At 35.8% G+C, this 11,088-nt stretch overlaps 1 protein-coding gene across 1 annotated transcript in view; it reads left to right on the top strand.

Moving 5' to 3' along the window:
- Nucleotides 1-10,707, top strand: part of ARAP2 (ArfGAP with RhoGAP domain, ankyrin repeat and PH domain 2) — a 115,234-nt gene extending 104,527 nt beyond the window's left edge. The window contains exons 29-33 of the mRNA XM_014311940.2: nt 601-683; nt 2,068-2,103; nt 2,584-2,647; nt 7,320-7,451; nt 9,977-10,707. Coding sequence (XP_014167415.1) covers nt 601-683; nt 2,068-2,103; nt 2,584-2,647; nt 7,320-7,451; nt 9,977-10,327 — 666 coding nt within the window. The 3' untranslated portion in view covers nt 10,328-10,707. The remainder of the gene's footprint in view (nt 1-600; nt 684-2,067; nt 2,104-2,583; nt 2,648-7,319; nt 7,452-9,976) is intronic.
- Nucleotides 10,708-11,088: the final 381 nt, after the last annotated feature.

Raw genomic sequence — 11,088 nt, 5'->3', positions numbered from 1 at the left:
GGAATGCCTTCAAACTGAGAGTAGGTTTAGACTGAGTATTAGGAAAAATTCTTTACTGTGAGGGTGGTGCGGCACTGGAACAGGTTACCCAGAAAAGCTGGGGATGCCCTATCACTGTAATGTTCAAGGTCAGGCTAGATAGAGCTCAGAGCAATCTGGTCTAGTGAAAGATGTTCCTGTTCATGGAAGGGGGGTTGGAACTAGATGGTCTTTAAAGTCCATTCCAACCCAAACCATTCTCTGATTTGAAGAAAATTTTCACCATTTCATAGAAGAGGTTATTTAACAGAGAGCAATCCCATTTCCCATCTTCCTGTCTCTTGAAGAGTTTGTGTTCATATATAGCACCACATCTTCATTATTCTAATTGTGTTATAGTTTTGTGATTTCATGTGAACCTTAAGCTCTTAATCAGGCTACTTCCGGTAAAAGTGACTGGTACACTTTGTTAATGGCAAAGAAGGAGATAAAATATTTTAATGATTTACTAGAAAAGAGGGGTGCACTCCATGAAAGAAACTGAACTGTGAAATCAATCATGTGGCATTTTCTCTTTGGCACATTCCTGATACAATAATTAGCATCTTACTTTATTTGCAGGCTAGCAAACCTGAAAAAGTGTTGCCTGTCAGTTCTCTGAAGCTTTATCTTGGAGTGAAAAAGAAAATGAAGCCACCAACAAAGTAAGAATAGAAAAGAAAATAAACACAGTGTAAAAAGTATTGTAATATCATCAGTAAAGGGTAACATAGAACATTGTGGAACAAGGAAAAGTCAAGAAGCCTATAGCAGTATACTGAATTAAATTATCCCCTGTAATATTATTTGTTCTTTTCCTATATTTGTTTTCATGTTCCATGTTAACTAATCTGTGCTAGTAAATTACTTTATTGATTGGTTCTTTGTAATCTAAAGTGCATTTGTTATCTCTTGTGGATATGGTCGCTCCTGGCTCACTTAGTTTTGTGCTATATGTCCTGCATGTCATTGGTGGACACACTTTCCTTGCACCAAGTAAAAAGAGAGAAGAGAAAACCAGTTAGTCATAGCCCTTACTGGCAGTTCCTGTTGTTCAGCAGAGGATTTTCCTTTTTCACCATCTTTGTTATTTTGATGTTTCTGCTAGCTGAAGACTACAGTGCCCTTTACAGACATCAGTGACAATCTCTCAGGAAAGGAGCATTGGGAAATGACACCTGTTTTTCTCAGATGTTTCCAGTTCTTGTTCAGTCAAAGCTTTGAGATACTGAGACAATGCACATAGGATCTTATCCCGGAGGGAGTCTAGGTTGGCTGTTGCCTTTAAACAGATCTGCTTGAACTTTTTCTTTACAGTTGGCAAATCAAAACACCCCAAAAAAGTCTGTGAATTTCAAAGCTTAGCCACCTTAAAGAAAACATTGGTGGGTTTGTGTTTTTTTGCATGTTTTTTTTAAGTCAAGTGCAGAATGAGTAGGAGATTAGTCCAAAATAGGAGTAAAAAGATTATATAAATGTGTGTTTGCAGGTTTTTTTACCTTGAGGTTATTTTTAGTCTACTTTCAAAAGAAGAGTTTACCAAGTCTCTTCTGGATCTCCAGAAGTGTCTGTTTGTTTCACCTCAGAGGCTTCACTGTGCACCCACTCCCTTTTCATTTTCCTAGTAATTATTAAATCCCTATAAAATCATGTGATTCCTTTTGTTTATAGTACAAGCATAGCTCTTTTCTCTCTGTGACTTCCACACTGTAGTGGACTCTTTACCAGACAGTTTTATTTCCAGCTCCTTTTAAAAAGCACACCCACAGCAAAAATGTGGCAACTAGTCAGCTGTCATCTGCAGTGCTTTGCTATAACCTTTTGTCTAAAACAGAAAGTTCATTAACTGTGAATCAATTGTAAGAAAATTAGCAAAATCCATCCTCAAACCCACAACTTTATTCTGGATTTGCAGTACACATTTAGACTTCACAAAAAAAATACTTTTTTTTCAAATTAAGAGGACTATATAGAGGTAATTAATCTCTGCTGTTTGAGGAATATGTCGCTGTTTATGGAACTAATTTTTGAAAGTCTTCTTTCTTTCAGCTGGGGACTTGCAGTATTTTCTGAAAAACACCAGTGGTAGGTAAACATGAAATGCATGCTTGGTTTAATTTCACTGTCTAATATTTGTTGAAATATTCAATTGCAAAATAAGAGTGTTTGAAAACTAATGGGCATTATTTTGCTTTCGTGTCAAATTTTATTTTTGTTTTCTTAAGTAAAGAAACTTAGTTGGTATGTTTGGTTCATGTTTTGGGTTTAGGTGTCTGGCTTCCTTCTGTGACCAGAGAGCAAACAATAGTCATAAAGTTAGAATGATAGGTTTTAATCCTGTGCACATGCTTAAAATGAAGCACAGGCATTGTCATCAAAGTAGGTAAAGTGATAATTTGAAGTATTTATCTATGCCTATCTTTTCTGGTAGTGTTAATAATAAATATAGATAGCATGAATGAATTTAAGCACTATTTGATGTAGTTTAGAAGCCTGTTCTTTAATATGTTTAACTATAACTGGCATCTCTATTGCTTTTAATATTAATTGTGTTTTGTGTTCTAGGTATATATGTTGTGATGGACAAGATGTGCAGATGGAGTGGATGATAAGCATTTTTATGGCACAGGTACTAATCTGATCAGAAAATGTAACTTATTCTGCTGTTATAAAAATCCCATTAAATATGTATGTGTTATATATAAGGTTCAGTGCCAAAGTTTCTGGAATACTTAATGTAATGAGAATGCCAAAAGATGTGTCTTAGTCCATGAAGACTATGAGTGCTCTGAGAGTGAGAACATTAGATTCTGACATCATCTCTTCATCCCACCCCACTGTGTTGTAGAGAAGCTTGGTAAAGAAGGACAATTATTTCCTTTCCAGAAAGCTCTTGTGGGTGAAATTTTGGCCACTGACGTAAAGGGTGTGTCTGTGTGCCACAATACCCAAGTGCTATTTCTCTGCTCACTAGTTTGGATGCTGCTAAAGTAGTGATGAAAGAGGGGTGTAATGTTTAAAAGCATAGTGGTGTGAGCTAGCCCAGTTGAAGAGCTGTGCTAATATGGCTTTTTTTCTCTGGTATCCAGGTTTGTTTTGTTAACACTGACAATTCATTGTGTTGGGTAGGTTTTATCCTAAATTAAGTACTGTTCTGCTTGATATGAGATTGTAAGAAGGGTGTATGTTTGAGTGGCATACAACACATCCTTGAAAATGGAGTTTAATGTTTGCATTGGAGAAGTGGAAGTAAGCAAGATGGGAAGAATTTAGCCTGACAGAAGAGTGGAACATAGTTTAAGGTTTTAACAGGATTTTGTGTCTGTGTCAGATTTTTCTTTTTCCCATGATGTTCAAGGAGCTTTGCAGGATATCACTGTGAATAAACATTGCTAGATTTATGATTACCTGGGAGCTTTGTGTTGCATAAAGTAGGCTGAGCACAAGACTATTGAAATACAGACTTAGTGACTTCCTAAAACAGGATCTGACTTTCAAAGATAGTAGTGCTAGAAGTATAATGCATGTCTTGAAAGTAAGACTTCCATATTCTTGTCTTATTCAGCTCTCTTAACTGAAATGACTGTTGTTGTTTCTATGGAAACAGCTGGCATACATCTCATGGGCATAACATGAGCAGTGTCACAGCAAATAGGCTCAGAGGTTATTGATATAGGAAACTTAGAAGTAACTCATGCAAGGTTGGTAACTGTTGAAGTCCTTTTGACATAAAATCACAATGAAGGACAGTCTTAAGATTCTGCTCAGGCAGATGTACAGTGTTCCTTTCACAATATAGATTAAAAACTGGGAGCCATTGCTCACTGTCCAAGATAAATTTTCCTAACAGAAAAAATAAAGATAAAATCATTTTATGTACATTAAAAAAATGCTATGAATTCATAATGTTTATGTTCCGTTATTCTAAGGAATGAACAGTGCACTGAATTAGCAGTACTACATTGAAAGGGTTTTTTGGTTTGGCTTGATTTTTTGTGGAAACTGTTGGGTTTTTTTTACAAGTGTTCTGGACATCAGTAAAGTTGTCAGTCTATAGACTACATGAGAAATTACATGCTAATGATGCAGATTTAGTGTATTGTTCTTGCTGCAATCTACTACTTCATTACAGAGAAAATTTCCTTAGGAATGCAATGCCTCGTATTGGTAAAATTTGCTGTAAGATCTCTAAAAAGTCTTGTATCATACAGCAGCAGACAATTATTACCACATTATCCCATTTCTAAACCAGAAAACTGTAAATGTCAACTGAGATAATTTCTAGTTAGAATTTGGAAGTTGAGACCCTCTTTAGGAAAGTCAGTTTATTTTTTTACTGTATATGTTGTCACTGTATTTGAACACACATGTTAGAGAAACTGCAGGCGGCACATCATCATTGTGAGTGGAATAAGTTAGATTGGAAATTGAAAAATATTGTAAAATTGGTTTTGAAGTGTTAAGACATTGACATTTAATGATCTCGTGCAATTAAGAGGGACATAAACCAATATTACTGCATTCCTTGGTGCTTGAGCAGACTCAAGTTTTATTAGTAATTAATATCAGTAAGATAGTAGTACTATTACTGTTCTTTTCCTGGTGTCTGATAATGTTTATTCCTGTAGTATAAATAGTGCAGTATAGTATAAATAGCAAAGTGTGTGTACTGCTGTAATCTAGGTACAAGAGTACTTTGATACAGGCCATCAAGTTAACCCAGAGGTTATTAATCTTCCATTTCAAACTGGTACATACTAAGTGTTGGAAGTAGGACCAATGTTTCTTTGAGTTCTATGCAAAACCATCCTGAAAAGCATGATTCTTGAATTCTATAATAGTTCTGTAAAAAATCTCTTAAGAGCATGCATAGCATTCAGTTGGACGTAATTAATTCGTATGAAGATGGACACAATAGTTTTCTTCCAGTTTCCTTGTCTTTGATCAGCTGGAGGCACATTATACTACCATGAGGTGCAGTTGAACAGAGGGGTCAAAACTATGAATAAATACATTTTTATGTGGCCTAATGCGTTGCTAGCATTTCTGATATATTTTCTCAGTTCTATTATAAGAAATGTTACAGGCACAAAAGGGAAATCAGTCTGCTTAGCTGACAGGGATGGTTTCCTTAGGCTTGCTGGGATTTAAGGCAGATAGTTTTCTTCAGAAGCTTCTCCATCACTTTCTGGATTGTGTTTGTTTGTTTTATCTTGATCCACAATAAACTGATTTTGGTTGGCAAGAGCTGCTCTTTCAGATAATAATTTCTCATTTCATTGGACGAAAATGTTCTTAATGGACAGAACTCTTCACTGGAGAGAACTCATCACAGACTTTTGCATCACTCTGGTCACACCATGTGTGAGAATTTTTTACTCCATCAAGATATGAGTCTATAAAATACTTTTTCTAAATTTGGAGCAAGGCTTTCAATTTCTAGTCAGCCATCATGAGTCAGTAATCACTGATTCTGATGGATTTTAATGGTAGTCCTCTTTTTACTTGCAGACCATGTGCAAAGTTATGATCATAGCTCCTCGTAGAGCACAACTTTTTTTTTTAAATACAGTCTTTAAGAGACGTGCTTCATGGATTTGCAGTCCTGGCTTGCCAGTTTCCTTCGAAGTTTTGCTGATTTAGCTGTAGGCCTTGGATATTCTCTTTGATTCACAGAATCTCATGTTGATGATTTTTTCAGTAAAATCATCTTGAAATACCTTGTCCTCAAATCTGTGTTTCTGGTTTTTATTAGCATTACTTGAAGAATGTGAGCTCATGTGCTCAAATTTGAAATGTTCAGTAAGTAATATATGTTTTTTTACTTCCCTTCTCTTCCCAGACTTGTTTTTCACTCAGAGTGAAACTTCCCATTTTTCCCCAAAACTGACCTATTTCAGTTGAGCTAAAGCAAAGACTACTGTTGAAACCAGATCTGCATATTTCTAGATTGTGTTTTGGATAACACATATTGTTATCATATGTTAAGCAATTATTTTCTCTAAATTATTAATACAAATTTTCACAGAATCACAGAATCAATTAGTTTGGAAAAGATCTTTGAGATTACTGAGTCAAAGCTATGACCTAGCACCACCTTGTCAACCAGACCATGGCACTGAGTGACACACGTAGTCTTTTCTTAAACATCTCCAGGCATGCTGACTGGTGACATTCCAATGTCTAATCACCCTTTTTGGGAAGAAACTCTTCCTAATATCCAATGTAAGCCTCCCCTGGTGCAGTTTAAGGCTATTTCTTCTCACTCTGTCGCTGGTTGCCTGGGAGAAGCAGCCCATTCCCACCTGGCTCCAGCCTCCTTTCAGGCAATTGCAGAGACCGGTCAGTTCCCCCCGAGCCTCCTTTTCTCCAGCCGAGCACTCCCAGCTCCCTCAGCTGCTCCCCACAAGCCTGGGGCTCCAGACCCTTCCCCAGCTCCCTCAGCTGCTCCCCACAAGCCTGGGGCTCCAGACCCTTCCCCAGCTCCCTCAGCTGCTCCCCACGAGCCTGGGGCTCCAGACCCTTCCCCAGCTCCGTGTCCCTTCTCTGGACACGCTCCAGCCCCTCAATGTCTTTCTTGCAATCAGGGGCCCAGAACTGGACACAGGATTTGAGGTGTGGCCTCCCCAGTGCCGGGTACAAGGGAGCAATCACTGCCGTGGTCCTGCTGGCCACACTGTTGCTGACACAGGCCAGGATGCCATTGGCCTCCTTGGCCACCTGGGCACACACTGGCTCATGGTCAGCAGCTCTCAGCCAGCACTCCCAGGTCCTTTTCCACTGGGCCACATTCCAGCCACTCTACCCCACCCTGTAGCCCTGCCTGGGCTTGTTGTGACCCAGGTGTTGTAACCCTGCACTTTGGTCTTGAACCTCAACAAGAAACATATTTTGAAATGCTTGCACATTGAGGTGATTTTATCTTATTTCAGAAACTTTTGTTGGGACTCACGAAAGCATGCTTCTGTGGAATTTTGAAATTGTGAAACAAGTCAAAATGTATGTTGTGTTTGATGATATTTTCTATTTTTTGAGGATAATGAGAATAATATTAAGGAAGGAGGATGTTTGATACATGATAATTATGCAGAGACAATTTGGTTCTTTTCACTCAACATTGGGCAGCACTTATGAAATATTAACATAATTTTAATCATCATAGTGTTTTTCCCTTTCTCCCACAATAGGAAGGAATGGTATTGTGCAGTTTATAGCTTTTTCCAAGGGAGTTTTGCATACCAAAGAATCTTCTGTATTTATGAAATTGTACATGGAAAATACGGAATCATTTTTTTCTTCAGCATGCAGATATATGGCCACCTGTTGGGAAAGCAAGAAAACAATCCATAACTAAAAGTCCAAAGATCAGAGGCTTACCACTTATTCCCATTCAACAGGAGAAGAACACTTGTAAAATCAGAGGGAATACAGAGGTAAGTGGGGTTTAAACTTGATGTAGAACTTTTAACCACAATGCTGTAATAAGTAGTCCAGTAATAATGAAATCCCTCGAGCTGGATAAATATAGAATGCAGATGTTCTTATTATCAATGCCTCTTCCAATATTTTGTCATTAAAGGTACATTTAGGACAATTTAATGTAAAAAAACTATTGTAGTCTCAAGTTGCATAACCTCTCTGGCTGTTCAGTAAATCATAATGGACTTTTATTTGTACTTGTTGTTTTGGTTTTTTTTTAGTAGAGATTGTTCATTCGGAGTAAATAAGACTTTTAGCTGGAAGTATTATGCATTTTATTACAATATGGGTTTTATTTTTAATAAGATCCTTGAAAACTGTCCTGCATGCGTATCTTCAGATATTTTTTCCTCTGTCTAAAATAACTGCATGGTTTTAGTTATCTATTCTGTGAACATAATGGAAAAGCTCAGATGGAACTAATGTTGATACATTTAAGTTGTGCTATTATTATTCTCAAAGAAGAATGAGAAGCTTTAGTTACAACTCTTTGAATAGACTGAGCTTTGTTACTACATTACACTAGTGCACTAGTGATGTATCTGAACCTTATCATATTAGTTTGAGATTACTTTTCTGGTATCCACATAGAGATACTGATGCCTGTGGGGAGAACTTGAGATGAAGCAGTGGAGGCACTGTTCTACTAGGGAATAGTAGTGGTAACTAGCTTGACTGCAGCAGTGAATAACTGTTGATGCAACAGCTTGATCCTTTGACTGCAGCACTATAATTTCTTGCACATTTTAGAATATTTTGAAAGGAGAGGTTAATATGGGATGTGTTATCACCACTAACAGAGATGGTGGTTCAGGTACAGAATGGTAAAGTTGGCTATTTCCGTAGTAAATGAAAAGCAAAAGGCAGGCATAGTGCTTTATATAAAAGACAATTCCATCTTCTGTTACACTTTCTTCCAGAAAGAAATTCTGCTCTGCCTAACTATAAGAGTATAAAGCCATGTGAATATAAGTATTTTGTAATTTGTTTATAAATTTGTTTATAAATTTGTCTTTTTTAACCTTCTCTCAGAAAGTATTTTTGCAATTTTTAATAAGTTCTTTCAGATGCTTGTATTTTCAAACTTCTTTGATGAAAGTAATCAGGTTAACACAATACATAATGAAAAATAAAAACTAATGCTTTTTTACATGGAAAGCTAAAACTGGAATGAACAGTAAAATAGCAGTAGAAAATATATATATGATACGGTTTATTAAGAAGAAATATTATACCCCAGTGGAGTCAGTTAAAAAAAATGTACCATTGGGAGACCATGCTTTCAGCCTTTCCATGAATTTGAGTACTCTTCCAAGAATATCTCAGTTTTAAAGCATTAAAAAGTAATACCAGGAACAAGCATTTTCTGAAATATGCTGGTTTATGGAAAATGGAAGTCTATTTACAGATCAATGTGTAAACTTGTAGTAGAAATGTCATCAATTTACATAGGCAGGAAAAGAGACTGAAAGTTTTCCAAACAGTGAAAAAAGTGATATCTTTGAGAGAGAAAGATGAGGGGGAAAAAACCCAAACCACTATAAGCTCAAAGATACCCAGAAACTGAGTTTAATATTAATATCTTTTGCTAAAATGTCTATATTAAATGTCTGATTTTTCCTCATCGTTGGAAGCAGTTTTATTGAGGGTTAGCAACACAAATGTGTAATACCAAAGGTTTGAAAGGCTCAATAACTAAGAATCCTAATAACAAATAGAACCAAAACATTTTGATTATTTCTATACCACTTGTTGCACATGTGGACAGTGCATTTGAAATATGCATGTTTCTCATGTAGAATTATTTAATTGAAATAGAAATGTATTGCTGTGTATCTGCAGTAAGTATTTGATTTTATTTCAAAATACAAGAAGGCTGAGGAATGAGGAAAAACCTTTTCTTTCAAGCACGATCAAATAGCATACTGACTTAGAATAGGTCATACAAGAAGGGCCCAAACCATTCTATAATTCTGTGTATCTAAACTAGCTCCTCTCTAGTGTTTGAGTAGTTTTTAATGTTTGTTTTAACGTATAGGAGGTATTAAGATTCCAAGGAACAAGTTGCTCATATGCTGTGGATGAATAACTCTGTAAAAAATGCAGTCAAACTGAACAAGTTCCACACAGGAAATACACAAAGACCCAAAATCTCTCTATGCTAAAATTTAGTCTACTGTGGTAGAATGAAAAATCAAATTGTGATTATATTAAAATAAATCTTCATGTCTTCATTGGTATGGTGCATGATTTATGTAAATTTCAGAAGTATAGCTAATTGAGAATTTGCTCACTAAAAATTAATAAATAATAATATGACAATTGTGGTAATTTAAAACTAACTTTGCTGTCTCAGCTCTTGAGTAAAATTAATATTTTTTTCTTTAAAACTTATGTGAAACTAATGAGCAAAAATTGCAATCTAAACATTTTTTAATATGGTTTGAATGAACTTATTTCTCTTTGCTTGTTTGGTAAGAGTATAGAACTACAAGCTGGAAAATCAAGATTTGGTGAACATCATGATAATGAACTTCTGGAAGAAAGAAAAAACTTGAAAGAAAAAGCATCTATTGTGGCACAATGTTTGGAAAGAAAGGAGGAGAAAGGGCGAAATCATACTAAAACACATCGAAGCTTGATTTCTGAAGATGATGCAGGCTCAGGGATGACTGAATTACACCAAATACCACATAAGACACTGAGGAAAAATAAAACCAAAACAAACAAAACTACTTTGGAACTAGATAGTAAATTGCCGTCAGATGTGATTCAGGAACTAAATACAGTGCTGCAGAAGAACAGAGCACTTCATGAAACCTCCAGCTGATTTCCTGAGCCTGAAGTGTAATACTTACATGTATATTCTTGTGTTATATATGTATATATATATTTGTGTGTGTATTTTCTGTTCAAAATAGTCTGCTTTGATGTGTCTAGTTTGTACAGTGCAGACGAAATAAGGAAATATAATTTGTTTATATGCAGCTGTTGATTTTGTATATGTGTATACCCCGTGTTATAATTTACAACTGAACTGGGAGAACTGATTATGTAAAACTCCTGAAGTTTGGAAGTTTTTCTGTGCAGTGCAAGGACACTGGGTTTTTGTCTATTTTGTTGTTGTTTGTTTCAGATTTTGTTTGATACAAGGATTCTAAGGACTGTCAAAAGCTTTTGCTGTTTATACTCTGTACCACTTTGTAAATACTGGGGAGGTATTTTAAAAGACAAGATATACTATGAAATTCATGCTATGAATTGGCCTGCAATATTTTTAATTGTCTAACACTATAAAATTAGTAACATCTGATTTGAAATTGATTTTTTTTTTTTTTTTTTTTTTTTTTTTTGGTTATTTTAATTTGTGGTTTTGTTTTTAAGGAGAAAATTAGTATTTGCTTCCACAGAATTGTCCTCTGACAAGGCATCATGTGAAGGAATCAAAAGGGAGGGAAAATGTAGTAGGTAAGACAATGTATTAATTCTTGTATCTTGAAACTGTGTCTCTAGGGTGTACATCTGATTATTACATCTAAGTAATAAGACTGTTGAGGAGGAAAAAAAAAGTCTTCAAAGCAACGTCTGATG

This window comes from Geospiza fortis, unplaced genomic scaffold, assembly GCF_000277835.1.
Source record: "Geospiza fortis unplaced genomic scaffold, GeoFor_1.0 scaffold40, whole genome shotgun sequence".
Taxonomy (NCBI): domain Eukaryota; kingdom Metazoa; phylum Chordata; class Aves; order Passeriformes; family Thraupidae; genus Geospiza; species Geospiza fortis.
The sequence above is the reverse complement of the archived record's forward strand: the minus strand, read 5'-3'. Positions and strand labels throughout refer to the sequence as shown.